Source organism: Hippoglossus stenolepis, chromosome 8 (genome assembly GCF_022539355.2).
Source record: "Hippoglossus stenolepis isolate QCI-W04-F060 chromosome 8, HSTE1.2, whole genome shotgun sequence".
NCBI classification, from domain to species: Eukaryota; Metazoa; Chordata; class Actinopteri; order Pleuronectiformes; family Pleuronectidae; genus Hippoglossus; species Hippoglossus stenolepis.
In genome coordinates this window covers 17881931-17898557 of record NC_061490.1, presented here as the reverse complement: position 1 = coordinate 17898557, position 16627 = coordinate 17881931, and the positions used below count along the sequence as shown (strand labels likewise).

The window sequence follows — 16627 nt, the reverse complement described above, 5'->3', positions numbered from 1 at the left end:
CGTCATTATCAGCGCAACACATGGCTGCTGACAACTGATAGAGCGGTTTGGCATCCTGGAGGTCACGTAACTGTGTCGCACGTCATTGAGAGTCTCAGAGGAAACACACGTTTTATGGACGTCACATGGACGGAGAGAATGTGGTGGCAGAAATAAACATCTGTCGAAACACTAGTTGACTCCCGAGTTCCAAAAAATGTAAAAGTTAAAGATGAGAAAACAACAAGATATTGGTATTTAGCATTTTATTCACTTTGTTTATCTTTTGATACAGCCACAGGAGGGAGGGGTGGGGCTAAATGTTTTTTTTTTTGAACATATACACATTCACACATATTAAACAGGAATTTATAAAAAAGGTATATGAAAAGACAAGGCATCCGAATGTAGTACAATAGGACATAACACAATAAAACGGCAGATAAATGCAACCGTGAAGGCATCATCATGTGTGTAAAATCACATGGTGATGTCAAAGGCATGGGCCACAGAGGTGGAGGAGTTTGTGCAAACAAAAGACATAATACTAGAGGAAATGCCCCCACCACCTACACAGTTAGCATGCAATGCTGAATCACTATTGCTGTGTTCTGTTAGTCGTTCTGTTATAATGCACCAGGCTCAATGCAAAGCACGGGTTACAACAGTTTTCTGATTCAGGAGTTCACTTCTGTGGCGGCAAATCCGGCTCAATTCTAGAGGAACGACGGAATACACACGAGAGAGAGAGTGGAGGAACATCGCCAGCTTAAAAAGAAAACATATCATTTGTAGGCGTTTATCAATGAAATACAGTACAGTAACATAAGAATTAAGAATAAAATAGTATATAACTGTCATGAGCAGACTGAAGTAGGAATAGTGGAAAGAATAGTGGTATTTACTGAATCATCAGAATAAATCCAGACCAAAAATAAAACTGGGCTCAAATACAAAAAACATTGAATGGAATTGTTTTAGAAAACCCCAATCTTGCAAACAGCTGCGAGATATTTGGTCACTATGTTTTAACAAGTGTTACCTGAAGCTCGAAGCTACCACCTCTACTGATCCATTTCCTGTTGTTACAACAGGTTCTTTTTTGCACTGGCACACGTGTAATCTTAATATATAATAGAAAAAAGGTCCTTAAATAATATTATTTGCAAAAAACTATGTTATTATGTTTTTCAATGGGGTCTACTTAAATTCTATCTTGTGCAGGGGCTTCAGAGTCAAACTGACACTAAAAAAACACTTTTATTTCGCTATGAAACTGTGCAACAATAATCACATAATAGGTCCTGTTTTCAGCCATGCAGCTGATAGTTTTAACGACACTGTTTTTAAATTAGGAGATCCCTGGAATGGAATCCGTGCGTGGCGAATCTGTGCTCGTCTGTTTGTTCATTTGTGCATCTAAAAAGCATGCATCTAAAATACTTAACACTGTTGAATCAGCGCTGAACAATTTTTTTGATCTTTTTTTTGTTCTAACCTTGGCCTGATATGATTAAGTAAAGAAAGCAACAAGACATAATTGAATGCATGCCTGTAGAAGAACAGATTCTTATCACAAAGAACAACATTCACTGTTTTCATCTGTTTTTTGCAGTCAACATTTAGCCCTAGAAAACTTTACAAAGTTATCGGAGTAGATAGAAAGCAGTTTCTAGGGAAGCATCATTAACCATGCTTGCAGGCACAGCCACTGCTAAAGTGTTAAAGATGTGCTCTATCAACAGAGCCAGAGTGGTAATAACTGTGGAATGGTTGAATGGAGGTTCTGAATACACCTCACCCTATGGTAACAATCTGTTTTAGTAACATCAGTGTAGTTACCACGTTCACAGGGAAACAGACCAGCCAGTGAAAGTCTTAAGATGGAAATATCTCAGTTAATGGTGCTACCAACAATGCTGAGGCCAGAAAAACAAAGAAAGGCAACTTTATATTTTCATCGCACTGCTCTTTTTGACCAAACTGTTCTTGTGCAAGTTATGCTGGAAATTTTGAGAGTAAACTTGGGATTGGTACAAAAAATTTGCTCTTGCTCACAACAAAGGCTAAATGAGAGATAGATGAGTTAGAGATGGGGAATAAACGATGACTCAATGCAGTACATTACTTCTGCACTGAAGTGAACAGCGACTAGGGAATACTACACTGTATCGGCATGCAAACACTTTCACTCAGCACATTCACATTCACACCTGCAAACACATACTGAACAGAGCCCTGTTGCAAAGGCAAATCGGTAGCTGAGTGAATCCTGTGCTTTTGGATTTGGTTCATTGTTTGACACGATCACTGGGCAGCTTGCTTGGCTCGCTGGGTGTGGCACTTCATACACAGGATTTTACCATCCAATGGGTAGCAGCCATTTTCATCTGCTTCTATGGAGAGGGGACGATTACAGTCCTGCACAACAAAAGAATACATATTTATTATCATTTTACTAAATGCACCGCATGATACATATTTTTATTTATTTTCCAAAATTCAGTATGATAACTGTCTTACCTCACAACGGTAACACTTGAGGTGGAAGTTCTTGTCGAGAGCCACCACTCTGACCGTCTCCTCGCTGCCTGGGGCAGGAATAATGGGCTCATTACAGCTCACACACAGAGGAGAGAAACGCCTGAAATAGAGGGATGGAAGAGCGGCTGTCAGTCAATCTTCCTCGGTCACATTCTCACTCCGTGTCAAGATAACCTATAACAGTGTATTCTAATGAATAAAGTCGGTTGCTTCTGGACTTGGTGGTTAAAGGGTTGATCAATTTTGGCGATTTTGGCCAGTTAGTTCATCCGCATTTGAGGAAGCTGTGTCTATTTTTATTTTATCACAAGGAGATGGTGAAATAAGTTTTATTAAGTGCAGACAAAATGAGGAAGACATGTTGCTGTAGCTGTGTCTTTCCTCTACAACAACCAGTCTCATTGGGGATCCTCATTGGTTACATGAAAGGGATAATAAGCGACAGATTCAAACAGTGCTTTAATTAATTTGATCAGGAGAATTAATGTTGACAAATGTTCCATTAGGGCAATAACTGAGCAAACACGAGCCAGCAGCTACCTGTGGTAATCCTGGACACAGTAGGGGTTGTTGTTGTCGTCGGTGATGAAGGGCGCACCCTCAAGTACGCAGGAGCAGGTGCTGCAGCGGAAACAGTGGGAGTGGAAAGACTGGCCCACTGCCTTCAGCACACGGTCTGTGATCCTCTCGCCACATCGGGAACACACTGCCAGGGAACCCTGAGGAAGAAGAGAAGGAACAATAGATAGACATGAAACAAGGGAATAACCCTGAAGCACACAGGGAGATGGCACAATCGCTGTGTCAACACTGTTCAGCACTTTCTATACATGTGTGCATATGTATTGTGTCTGAGTGTGTCCTCACCATGTAGCAATCCTCACACTGAGGACAACCATCCCTGTCATAGAACTGCATGCCCTGCAGGGGGCGATGACAACTCATGCAACAGAAGCAGTTTGAGTGGAAGAGTTTATCCATGGCTCTCACTGCTGGTTGAGTACGGGACAGGGCCTCGCCACATTTCCCACAAACCTCTGCAGTGGGAAGAGAGAGATGGAGGGTGGGTTGAGGAGGGTTAGGTTATTTACAAACCGCAAAAAGCATCTTCTATCTCAGCTTTGCTTGTGTTAATCACAGTACAAAGCGTATTTCAGTAATTTACACACACAAACTGAAACTCAACGTTGTATGGATTTGGCCAGTTGTACAGACTTAGGTATCAGTTTCATAAAACAGATGTAGCTTGATGTCTTTTAAGAGGACACATTTGTGAGCTAACAGTGGAGGAAGAAACACCACAGCAGAAAACCAGTGAAGAGTAAAATAAAAGCCTGCTACACATCGACTGTAGAATATAATGAATCAATTGTGAATTCAAATGTAATACCCATAATGGTTTGCATTTTGCAGTCATTCAGCAAACTGACAAGAAAATGATTTCTCTCTCTCTTTTGCATGTTGGAACATTTCCAGTGTGGGATATTAAAAATCTTATTGGAAATACTTGTCAGCACTCTATCACACAAACATCTCTTTCGGTTATATCGTGCAAAGCTTGTGCATGATGTGAATACTGGCAGCTTCTTGATGAGCTTAATTAGCCACAGTGACATCAGTCATTAATCTACATTAGAACATAGAATTGTGGTGTGAGATAGAGGTGTGCTAAACAAGTCAGTGACAAGCATGTGAAAGACAGAAAGGATGAGCGGTGCAGAGCGTATATCATTGAATCATTATGAATGTGCGTACCTGTAGGAGCGGAGGTGATGACAGGTGCGTGTTTGTCCATGTTTCTAATAAAGTCCTGGGTCATTCTCTCCAACTCCTCCACTTCTCTCATGTTGAGAGGAACACCTCCACCTGGGATAGCAACTTGGCCGGGGGGTGATGGCTGATAACACACACAAATACACACACACAGACGCACAAAAAACCATTAGCACGTGCCTATACATTATTTACATTTTTTTCCTACAGCATGTCTTATAGAGCATGTTGTTATTTACGACTGAGCTGTTTACCTTTGAAAATGCTGTTAGTGTCCAGAAAGGCATAATTCTCATCTGCTGATTTATTTATTTGTACTTCCTGTACCTTTCTACTGTTTGTGGAATGCAAACATAGTCTCTTCATAGCTAAAATAAAGTTGGGACATACCGTTGATGCAGGGGGAGATTTCATTGGTTGGTTAAAGGAAGAGGGTGGAGATGTCATCATCTTGGGTTGAGGAGGGGGAGGCACAGCAGCAGGAGGGTTTTGGTTCGCATTGACTTGACTGGCAAAGGGAGAACTCTTTATGTGATGAGATGTTGGTGCAGCCACCATGCTTTTTGGTGGAGTAAAAGGTGCGGGGGGAGCTGCGGGTGGTGGAGGGAAAGAGCTGGTGGCATAGGGAGGAGATGGTTTTGGTGCTACACTGACGATGGGGGGGTTCTGGTTCAGATTCTGGTTCAGTTTTTGCGCCAGAGAGACAGACGAATTGGTCGGTCTCCCTCCAAAACTGGACTTGGGCGCCACCGCCGGGGCCTTGGAAAAGGACTGAGCAGCGGAGTTTGGGGCCGAGTTGTGATTGGCTTGACGGTTCGTTCTGGCTTTGAGTTCTTCGGCCCAAGGTGCTGGAGGTGGGCGGTCTCCCATCTCAGGAGGTGGGAGGAAGGAGAGCGCTGGTTTGGGAGCAGTCGGGGGCGGAGCTGAAGGCTTGGGGGCTGGTGCAGAAGGATACTGGCTCGGTAACTGAGGACAGAACAACATTAATAACATTCATTTTTCACTGATTCATTTAGCCCAAAACAAAGCACAAAGACAGACAAATTCAGGGAGAAGCTGTTCTGGTGTTGAATTTGTTCAGAAACATTTATCAGGAACTATAACTGAACAGAGAGAAGTTCATATCTAGTATAAAACATTTCTGTAATGCTGAAATGATACTGAAAGAGGTACTTAGTTTAAAAGTAAACACTGAAAGTGCCCTGTGGTTTGAGCTTATCAGAGGTGCTTCGTCTTTCTGACATTTATTTTGCGTTTTTGAGCCAACATTACTCTGCCATGATCCAGTACCTCCCAGTTGGATAAAAACACTCTCCATTTATGGCCCTTTCACTGGGTCTCTGGCAGCACAATCTGGCTTCATCACACTCTCATGCTCCTCACTCACTTCTCTCTCTGTTTCTCTCTCTCTCTCAGCAATTGTCTCCTCTCTCCGTGCGAATCAGCAGCTCCCTCTCTTCTTGTTTGGGCTCTGTGTCTGCTGTGCTGTGTGTGCAGTTCACTTATCATTGAGCTTTCAACCCGAACAGACGAGGAAAGACCAATAAAACCAACCTGGCAACTCACCAAACTACTTCCACTGACCGACCTTGTTTTTTTAATTTTTTTACTTCCTCTGTCTGAGTCATTCTCTGTTTCTACATCGTGCTTCCTGTGAGTCAAAGTCTGCTGTCACATTCCCTCTCATCCTATCTGTCGCTCTCCAGAGGACGTAGGTCCTCATATGTATCCTGAGGTTGTACAGTGTGTTCCCCCGGCCCTCCATGCTTTGTACCTTGGGGTTAAAAGGTCCCCTGTTCTCCATCTCAGACAGCAGGTCAGTCAGAGTGTCGAGCTGTTGATCGAAGCTACTCTGTTTCCCCATCACTCTCTGGCAGAGGAAAGCAGAGGGAGAAAGAGTCAAGCACATTTCTTTACATCACCAAAATGAATGTGAATGAAGACGCACTGATGAGTATAGAACAGAAAACTGGATGACAATGACAAACACTGTAAATACATATGAGCAGGATTTACAAATACATACCTATAATTGATTAAAACACAATAATGTTTGGTTCTTTTGACTTTTCCAAAATGTAGAATGAAATATTGTTAAACTGTTTCAAACATTTGGTGCTTGCTCAGTTATTTGGAACAGCTACTGAGGTAGAACAACAAGAATCTGAAGAATGATAAACAAACAAATTTGATGACTTGATTAATGACTATGAATAAATGAAGGACATTTACATTTTATTTCCCTGGCTGGATGAGAGAGAACAGAGCATGCTGAATTATTCAATTTTCGATTCATTGGGCTGTATGCTGAGAAGAATTTAGAAGCTCTCTGCTAATTTAAACATGAGGTATTTTTCCAGTCAAGCCACTTTTCAATTCTGTTCTTTTACAGAATCTAATTCTACACACTGATGCTTTAGTAGCCCGACAATTCAACTGCAATTAATAGAATCTTACATTAACATGTCTACAATAAACCTTTCATTGCACTGTTTCAGTGACACAAATGTGCAATAATCCTGTTAGAGGCATGAAACTGGCCGATTTACCCTCGACTAATGTTAATATAATTTGTGGGAAAATCTCCAAAGACAGTGTTTCGTGCCAACACAACAATATCCCCCAGTGTCCTGGCTCATGATCAAATTATACCTAAATGCAGTTACATGCAGCGCAAGGAAGAAACATGCAGATGGCCGAAGCAACTTAAGATACCATCTTGACTTACCTGTGGGCTCAAGGCAGCACTGGGAATACTGGCGCCGGATGCGGGGAGAGGTGGAGGGGTGGGGAGGAGGGGAGAGGGGAAGGTGGGCGGACAGGTGCTCTCCTCGGGGGGAGCCGGGAGGGGCAGGTCTTCTGCTACAGGAGGTGGAGCGGGGAAGGCGGGAGGGGGGGCGTCAGAGGCTGTGGGTAAGGTGTGGCATTCAGGGGGAGGTGCTGGCATGTCGTCATCCAGCGGAGGAGGAGGAGGAGGAGGGGGTGGGAAGTCTAACAAAAATGAGGAGGGTTGAGAAAAGTTAGCTGCGACAAAACAACGTCTTCATTTTCAATTAGGTTTCACTGTCAGTCATCAATCAGATATCCTGAATACAAAACGCTGGGGTGAGACGTATTCAATGACCTTTGGCCTTTCTCTGATGCTTTCTTAACTCTAAATGTCGACTGAGAACATGAGTCAAATTGGGTCCTGTCTGGTAATGTGGTTATCCTGACATGTGTTTTCCTGCTCTAAAGATGCCCCATGGAGTTTTCATGTAAACAAAGAAAAGTTGTGTTTACACTCAGGGTTTCTAGCTAAAGTGTTTCTCAGCAACATTTACTTCCTGATAAAAACATCTCGAAAGCAGTTTCTTCAAATGTCTCTGCCATCAGGGGACGATATTAAAATTGTAACACCAGCAGCTTGAATGTGAATATTCCTGCGTGCACAGTGTTCTTTAAAATGTGCACAGTATAAACAAAAATATTAACACACTAAAAAAAAACAGTACGGGGTACCTTTGTTAATGTGAGGATGTGTGACAACTATTATCAGCTCAGATATATAGAAACATAATTATGATCAGCTCCCACCCCCAAAAGCAAGGAATGAGTTTCTGCAACGTTCTCAACATTTGACAAAAATGACCAAAATGCAGGAAAATACAGCACATCAATGTAATGTCTCAACTTATTAAACCACACAACTGATGCATTTCTGTCGTACACTCAACTGTGAAGCTCTGCATGCTTGAGCATAAGAAGCAGCAGGAGGTGGGATAGCGAAGGGCTGCTTACTGAGTGGAAATAATACAGGTAGCTGCTTCAGAAAACAGCATCAATAATACACATACCATCACAGAGCGTAGGGGGGGGCACAGGCACATCTCCCACACGACCAATCAGACCTGTGCCTATCGGTGTTGGTGATGGAGCTGAGGGAGGCGTCAGGCTTTTTGGCCGTGGCGGTGCCACCGAGGCGAACTTCTTTGGCTGGTTGTAGAAGGACGGTGTGGTGACTTTGAAATTCAGAGAGGACGTCACCATTAACGGCTTACTGCTGTTAGAGTCCTCCATTTTGTGTATTTATCTGGGGATGAACACAGGAAACATTTTGGGCAACAGTTAGACGCCAAGCAGGACAATATAAATTTCTTATATAAGAGGCTGTTTTGTTACAGAGGTTTGAAACAGGTCTTACTCGCACACCTCACTTGAAACCAATAAACTGTAAATCAGCTGACTTGAGTCAAAGGCTTTGCATGCCTTTGCAGTGAGGCATGCTGGGTCTTTTGCAGGTGAAGTAGTGTTGATGGAACATTTTGGCCAGCCAAAAGTGAAAGAATAATCTATTTTCACATGCAGACAAAATTTTGAGTGGTGTTGAGAAAGCTTTCCTCCAGTGCATTGTAAAAAATAAAATGGAGGAGTTGCTCCTTGCTATAAAATCCAAAACAAATTGTGGATGGTGGTGAGGAGGCTGCAGAGACACGTTAGAAAATAATGAGAGGAATAAATATTTGGGGGAAAGTTTTTTCCCCTTTCGCTCTGTTAAGTTTCTGGCTATAAAATTGACAGGGGCTTCCTAAAGTTGTGTGTGTGTGTGTATATATGTATATATATATATATATATATATATATATATATATATATATATATATATATATATATATTGCTTGTCATCCTCTATTCATACAAAACATTAAGTTCTTTTATATAAACTACAAAAACAGATTACAATATAGACCAGCACCTATTGCACACTTAAGGGCTGATGCACTTCTGTGTCGACCAGCTTAACTAATTAAGATGCAGGTTTATTGTGGCTCACAACGTCTTTGGATTGTTACTGGATTCAGCAGTAAAACGAGACCAACTGCTGAGGATTCTATAAATCCAGTGTTACTGAATCCCCTTAAACACAAACACATCGACAACTGGTGCACAGTGGAATGAGAGAAAGGTGTGTGAAAACGTCCTCAGGCCACGTGTTTGTACAGAGCCAACACGGTAGACAAGGTGGCACTTGCAGATGCTAGAGACAATGTACAATATTTAACAAACAGCGGTTTACAGTGACTTAAAAATGCAGGGGTACGAAAGTTTACAAGAGAAAGTCTGGTTTGAAGTAGCGGTGATGGCAGGAATCATAACATTTTCATGTGAGGTGCGTCAGAGAGGGGGTGAGCTCAAATATTTACCTCGCCCATGCTGACGGTTTAAAAAAATGTTGACGCTACTTCAGTGTCCAGATTCCTTTTCGGCACATATTTCCCTGGCGGCAACTAGACCTTCAAACTTAACCTTTAGTTGAAAGCACGACTCCACAGTCCATCCTCTACTAACACACACAAACACACATGTGCGCACACATCTGTACTGGCCCTCTGCAGCTGTTTAACAAACTATTTGATCCTTGAGGCACTGAAATAGTTGCGTACGCCTAAAAAAAACAACCTGATTAGACCTGTGGCAGCGATTAACGCACCAGTGTTTGGACAATTTAAGCAGCCTTTAATAGGTTGTGAAACATGCGCGCTTTCAGCTACAACCACGTAACAGAATGAGTTTCACAGATCACATTTTCCAGTAAACAAACAATATGCATGTGTTTCCCTGATGAGGGTTACAAAGCACTGAGGCCTACATGAGCATCACAATTACGGTACAGACCATTTTCTCAGTCATGCATAATTCAAATATACTCAAATAAATGCATTAAATGTTTTTTTTGCTTTACTAAAGCTACACCAATCCTTCTAGAAGTATTTTATAGGCATTTTCCACCTTTATTTTATTGATTGAACAGTGGACATTAAGTTTGAAATGGAGAGAGAGAGAGAAAATGGAGAAGACTCGCAGCAAAGGGCTGGGTAGGAACCAAACCCGTGGCTGCTGTCGGAGGACTCAAGCCTCCGTATGCACCAATCCCTCCTAAAAGATGGTTCTGCAACTAGTCAGACTAGAAAACTGCATTTAAAGTTGTGTTTTGATGCAGATTTCTTAACAACACAAGCTCTCCTTAGCTTTAATATTCGGTCACAGCACTTGAGTTGATGTGTAAACTTTTCCCCATAAAGAGTGAAACATTAACACCAAATATCAAATGGTGCAAATGCTGAAATAACTCTAAAAGGTCTCTAAATTCCCATGTCCCCAACTACACCCCTTCAAACAGCCACAGAAGAGGGATTGCACCATTTAGATGTTATTGAGTTAGCATTTTGAAAACAACCTTTTCGAAAATGAGATCAAGTCAGACAATTATTAGGTAGACGGGGCTTTTCTCTGTAAAAAAAGAAAAAGAAAAAAGGAACCAACCAGGACAAGTCTGAATGTTTCATCCTCATTCCACTTTGTTGGGACACACAGGCTACACTTCAAGTTCTGACAAGACAAACACAACCCTCACAGTTCCTGAATGTTTCTCAGGAGCTCAGGAACTAACTCCTATGATGAGAAAGCACTGCATCTGCTTTTTGAGTCAGCTTCCTTCAATGCAAGATGGTTTGATGTTGAGTAATTTTAACCATATATGTCCAGGTTGATGCTATGATGCCCTTTACTGACACAGAGGTGTCAGCTATTGCTTTGCGTCATGAGACATCTCATAATGAGTCACAGATGTGTCAAAGATAGACAATAGTTTCAGCACACAGTGACATGATTGAGCCCCTTATAATACTTTACTTACATTATGCATTCTATCAGCTAGATGTACAGTTTGTATGTAAAGGTTTTTATGTTTTGTTATGTAATTAGATAAGACCATATATTTTCATACATTTTACACAAATCCTAGTCAAAATAGATTATTTTGTGACATATTTACAACCTCACAGACAAAGGTTTAACTAAAGACTTAAAGACCTAAAATGATCTAATGCCTTTGTCACTATCCTTTAAGTACAATACAAAAACACTGACCTAGAGAACCGTAGCTCCACTTCACTGTCCTACTGATAATAATTACATCATTGTCCCACTTTAATAATTCAGAAAGTCTCTGCATTAGTAAGTAGGGTAAGATGCTGAGGCTCCAGTGGAAAGGCAAACTAAAACAAAAAGAGAAAAGATAGGTGTGCTTCAGTCTTGTGGAGAATAGTTGGCTACTCATTTATCCAACCTACTTCATGTTGAATGAAGTGGACTCTTAATACAAAAACAGATTGACTGCTAACAGTTGAGATAAAGCTCTTGGCTTGACATGAGTGTCGTACGTATGAATATTAACAGAGTACTCCAAACATCTATAATGGCTTTGTAGAAGAAGTGCTTGACAAGGGGGGATACAGACTTTGATTTAGTCTTTTCATAACAGTACTTCAGCTACCTCATCTCTAAGAGACAATATGCAACAGTCCTCTCAATTATTCAAGAGTTGTAATAACTAGTGGTCAGGTTCCATCTGTTTCCTTGATACGGACCTGAGGGATTTTAAAAAACGGTGAGATCAGCTACACACTCAGCCCCAACAGGCCCACTTCAAATTTATCTTGAAACCTGATCCTTGAGAGGAGAGAGACCCTTGACTAAAGGAACATATTTGGCACGACAACTCCATGACATCATCTTTTTCGCTGTTTCAGTTACACTCCAATCAGCCCCCCCTTCTTTCTCTACATTTCCTCTTTGTTATTTTTTTGCTCCCTAACTGACGACCTGAGTTTTTGTCTTAAGTTCTGGCTTACTCTCACAATCTCATGAACAGAAACAACCATTTTTGTCTGTTTTTTGTGTGTGTTTTTGTATAACTGAATGACGTCACTTGAGGCTGCATTTAATAGGTTGTACTTTACAGCTGTGATTGAGAGTGTGTCATCGTGTAGCCTTTACGTAGGCCCCAGCAAACATCACATACTGTACTCTGCAGCTTTTGAACTTTGTATAAACTCCACAGGGCTTTAACAGGGTTAGAAAATTGGTCCTCAGCACGAGTTTGGGCACCACAGCCCAGTTGGTTTTCATTCCATCTTATCAGGGACCGAGTTACACATGGGATGGAGGGAGAAGGTAATAGACCTAACTGCCTTGTAGGATATAAAAACCAGCAGGGCTACGGTTCTTTGTGACGTGGGTTGGAGAATAACTCCCCCTGAAAACATTCAGACTTCTTCAAGACATGCAAACAGGGAGTTGCAGGGAGCATTTGAAGTCATACATGTACTATTAAACAGCTCAAAAGAGCAAACAAAAGACTTGGGGTCTTTGTGGCACACTTTCTATTGTCTTTGTATTTTATCTCAGGCTTGATCAAATTCACATGAAGGCGCAAGACTTTGTGATACAGTAGCTGTTAAGGAGGAATTTACCACACAACAATTTCACTCAACAGTAATTTTCTGCCCTGTGGTCATAGAGGAACAAAATTGTAGCTTATATACTGTGCTGCTGCTTTTAAAGGGTTGTATAGGGAAATGTTGTAGCATAGTGTCTAATTGAACCAACATATTGTTAGTTCAACCCTTTTTTCCAAAAATGCAATGCAGGTAGAGAAATTCTCAATTTAGTAATATTTTGTGCCACAACGATTCAAACATTAAAGTATGTCCCTGTTTTAAAAAACGCTGGTAAAGATCCTGAATAAGTAATAAGCTTGCTATTGTTATAACTGCTAACTTTTTTAAAAAAGAATAAAAACATAAGAAAGGAAAAGATTTTTCAATGTCTAAAGCTTCCTTATCTGTTAACCTGAAAACCCCCCCCTGAATTTCTGACAGTACTTCCAGTATTTCCTTCCATGTCTGGCCAGTCATTATATCAGTGAAGAGTGTGTTGTTTATGAAACTCTCTATTGTTCTGATGCTAATAGCACACAGTTTCTGGGAAAGCGTGTCTGGGCTGGGGGTCACTAATGCGGGGACAAACAACCCTTTTGAGTCCAATCTTACAGGTCACTGGACATGCATTGAGCACCAGTGTTCTGTGGCTGGTGAATGAATGATTGAAATGGCAGCATCTCAAAACTGGTAACAACATCAGCCAAATGGACTGCGTGTCAAGCTCTCACATGAACATCTGACTTGAACTGACATACATTAAAACGATGCAGGCCATGGATAAGCTGGATACATGCAGTGATTTGAGACACAGGAATGCTCTAAAATAGCTTGTGTGTCTTGGCTCATGGAGGCAATCATTAAAAAAGGAGGATTCTTCGTCACCCAGGCCAGGAATGGTAGCATATAGCCATTCATGGATCATCTTCATTCACAGATGTTAATTCGACTCACCAATGTACTGGAGCGTCAGTGACCGTTATCCAAGTCAGTTCAAATGAAAGCACCACACCAACCTCAGACTATAGCCATCCTGCTATAAATCATTCTCAACCACAGATTTCTGTGGCTGTGGATTGTGGCTCCCCTCCTATCTCGCTGATGAAAAGGCAAATTAAAAAGGCCAGGCACAACTGTGTGGCTACAGATAATCACAGGATTTTCACATTCTCAGAGTTGTAGTAAATCTAAGTTAAAATAGCCTTAACTCTCATGTATTCTCCCAACTTCCTCTATTATCCCAGCTTTGACGCTCATAACTTGTCTAATACCCCAAAAAACATTATCTTTGTTTCTGTCCAAATAGTTGGTAATATCACATCAAGGTTTCGCAAAACTGATATAAGACCTTATCCAGATTTCGAGTACGATGTTAACAGAGGCAAAAATCTGAAAACAGGATTCTATTGCACATGAAAGCAGTTACCTACCATTTTGTTGGCGGCACAAACTAAAACACGGTAGGACATGATTGAGTGTGAGAGGTTCATAATTATCTATTTTTGGAACTATGTCAGCGTGCCATCCAATTCCATTCCATTCCTCTGGCTGACTCTGTAGAGTGAAGGGTTGGTCCTACACATTAACTGGTCCTCAAGAATGAGCACCAGTCTATTTTGCAATCGCTTCAGATTCAATTACAGACACTCCAAGTTGGCACAGTTACATACATACCATTTAATACGCATGTTGTATTGGTGGCGGAATGAATTCTTACTCATACTAGCTTTGTTTGAGGTTTGAGAAAGATGAGGTGTGTTTACTACACTGTAACATACTTACACCTGTTTTAGTCCAAGTGTACTTGAATTTCATTTACTCTATTGTATTTGAAAACACATAGTCTTCACCTACAGGGTTGGGGTTAGGGTCTCAACACCCGTCACCTGCAATATGGGGGAAGGTATGAGAGACTGGGCCTCTATACACTGAATCGTATAGATAAGTCAACAACACCGTGTGCTCCAGCCAAGTCCTTATAAGACTTTCACACCCAGTTCTTGTAAGTACATACTTTCTTTTCACGTGTCCGGCTCCTCCCACCTTAGCACCCCATTGATTCGATTAGGTTTGGTTAGCCAACTGTTAGCTAAGGCTCTGACAGCTGACAGCAAACGGATGAATGGTCACAACCGCAACCAACGTAAATAACTAAGTGTTCACTAACCCCCTCACCACTATCTAGTCATGTGCATAATGGTGTGTGTGTGGGGGGGGATATGAGCATTTGTAGCTAAAGCTAACAAGAAGAGCTAATGATGCTAAAGCACATCACTTTGTGCTCTTATTAACCGTTAGCCTTGACAATGCAGTCGGTTGGCGTTAGCTTGGCTCGGGTTGAATCTGTTAGCATAACACGTTAGCTCTGGAAACAAATAATGGCTGATGTGCTCCTCACCCACAACTCTCTCACCCGCCCAGTGATAAACGGTATCGTCACCTCTCTTATCAACGACCACAGCGGGCTTCACGTTAGCTCGGGTCGGTTCCACACTCTCTGAGCCTCGGCTACGTTTCGGTGTTGAAGCCGAAACGCCCCGTTTTTTTTTTTTCACCCCCTTGATTCTTACCTCAAGCTGCTTCTCTCAAACCGGGACTGTCACCGGGTTCCTACTCCACGAACACACACACACACACACACACACACTGGCTCACAGCCGCGTTTCTCACGTCCAGCCCCGTCCACTCGGTGGCTACACTTCCGCGTAGCTCTCCCCTTTATCACCGCTAGCCATCAGCTGGTTGTAGCAGGCTGCAGCACCTCCAGGGACATTTATTCACATTTACCGCACAAATACAGAGCCGGGGGCGCAAAGAGGAGGCCGGGGACCACCGCCCACTGCCCGGTGCCCCCTCAACCTCAGTGGGCAGCAGCTTTGAACTGTCTCGTAAAGGAAGCTACAGCAGCTGCCATGTGACAAAACACACAGAGGTGCCATGACTTCACAGAGGAAATATCACATCATCACACATGCATTGACCAAAGATTGTTTTTTACCTTATTAGGAAACCTGTAGCAGTACCACCACCTCTTATTATCCTGATCCCCCCCGGAGAGACAATCACTTACCCTGTCAGTGTGGATCTCTTCCCTTTTTTTACTTCCACCACTTCCTTTTGTTCCTCTTTTTCTGCTCTCTCTCTCTCTCTCTCTCTCTCTCTCTCTCTCTCTCTCTCTCTCTCTCTCTCTGTGTAGGTTGCAGCTGAGTAAGAGTTGACTGTAATGGTAACTTCTCTTTTTCTTGTCTCTTCCCCTCGCTCCAGCTATTAGACCCTCCCCCTGTGCTTCTCGCTCTGGAAAAGGAATGACACCATCCTTCCAAACAAGTTCTTTCTTGTTTGACTTTGGCTCAGGACTTGTGTATCACTATGTAAACAGCACCTCTCTCTACCCCTCTCTCTCTCTTTCTCTCCCTCCCTCTCTCTGTGTGTGTGTTCATAAACTGTCCAGTCAGACCCCTCCTCCTCCTCCTCCTCTTCATCCTCCTCTCCCTCCTCCTCCTGCTCTCTTTTCTCTCTGGATTCTTGCAGCATTCTTCATTCGGTGACATCAACCCTGTTGCCTCTCCTTGTAAGGTCAGACTGAGGGAATGAGGGAGCCAGAGGGAGGGAGAGATAATGGGGCTAAGGGCTTGATTAGATACAGACTGTAAAAGCGGTCAGGGCTTTTTTTTTAAAACACAAGGAGGCACAGCAGCTGAAGAAAGTATGTTTAAGCCGAGCTGGGTTGTGGAAGAAGTTTGTATTTACTCTGATAGACTTTCTTCCACTTGCCTCAACAAGAAAGCAAGATTGTAAAGGCGTTATTCTGCCACATTTCTCTTTGCTGTGCACTGAGGCAGTAAACATGCAACGAGCCAGATTGCTTCACTGTACATGATTAGTGCGCCTGGTTCCAGAGCAAATACATTTCATGGCTCTCTCTCTCAAAAGCAACTGTTGTTCGTCACGACAATGAGGATGTGATCGCCCTCAACTTGGCGTGAAATGACACCTCCCGTCCTGCACACCAGCCACCACCACATAATGTACTTTAAACTCACACACACAGCTCACACTTTACTCCAGCC

General features: G+C 42.3%; 1 protein-coding gene across 5 annotated transcripts; it reads right to left on the bottom strand.

Annotated features, from left to right (window-relative positions):
• Positions 1–230: 230 nt before the first annotated feature.
• zyx (zyxin) lies at positions 231–15969 on the bottom strand. 5 transcript variants are annotated; one of them, XM_047341022.1, is made up of 10 exons: positions 15556–15969; positions 8133–8368; positions 7025–7287; positions 6071–6166; positions 4687–5262; positions 4279–4420; positions 3391–3560; positions 3064–3242; positions 2503–2623; positions 231–2400 (listed from the first exon to the last, which is right to left on the bottom strand). In XM_047341022.1, the coding sequence occupies exons 2-10, from the start codon at positions 8353–8355 to the stop codon at positions 2287–2289; spliced, it is 1884 nt and encodes a 627-aa protein (XP_047196978.1). In that variant the 5' UTR covers positions 8356–8368; positions 15556–15969; the 3' UTR covers positions 231–2286. The 5 variants fall into 5 exon arrangements, with proteins under 5 accessions (XP_047196978.1, XP_035018534.2, XP_047196979.1 ...); XM_035162643.2 differs by having other exon boundaries at positions 15628–15968; XM_047341023.1 differs by lacking the exon at positions 15556–15969 and adding an exon at positions 15128–15530.
• Positions 15970–16627: the final 658 nt, after the last annotated feature.

Bases quoted from the DNA above. Each gene is read 5' to 3' on its own strand.
- zyx (XM_047341022.1), bottom strand. From the start codon at position 8,355: ATGGAGGACTCTAACAGCAGTAAGCCGTTAATGGTGACGTCCTCTCTG. The intron at 2,624-3,063 runs GTAGCTGCTGGC...CCTCTATTTCAG, and splicing joins TGTGTCCAGGATTACCACAG to GCGTTTCTCTCCTCTGTGTG. The intron at 2,401-2,502 runs GTAAGACAGTTA...TTTGTTGTGCAG, and splicing joins TCAAGTGTTACCGTTGTGAG to GACTGTAATCGTCCCCTCTC.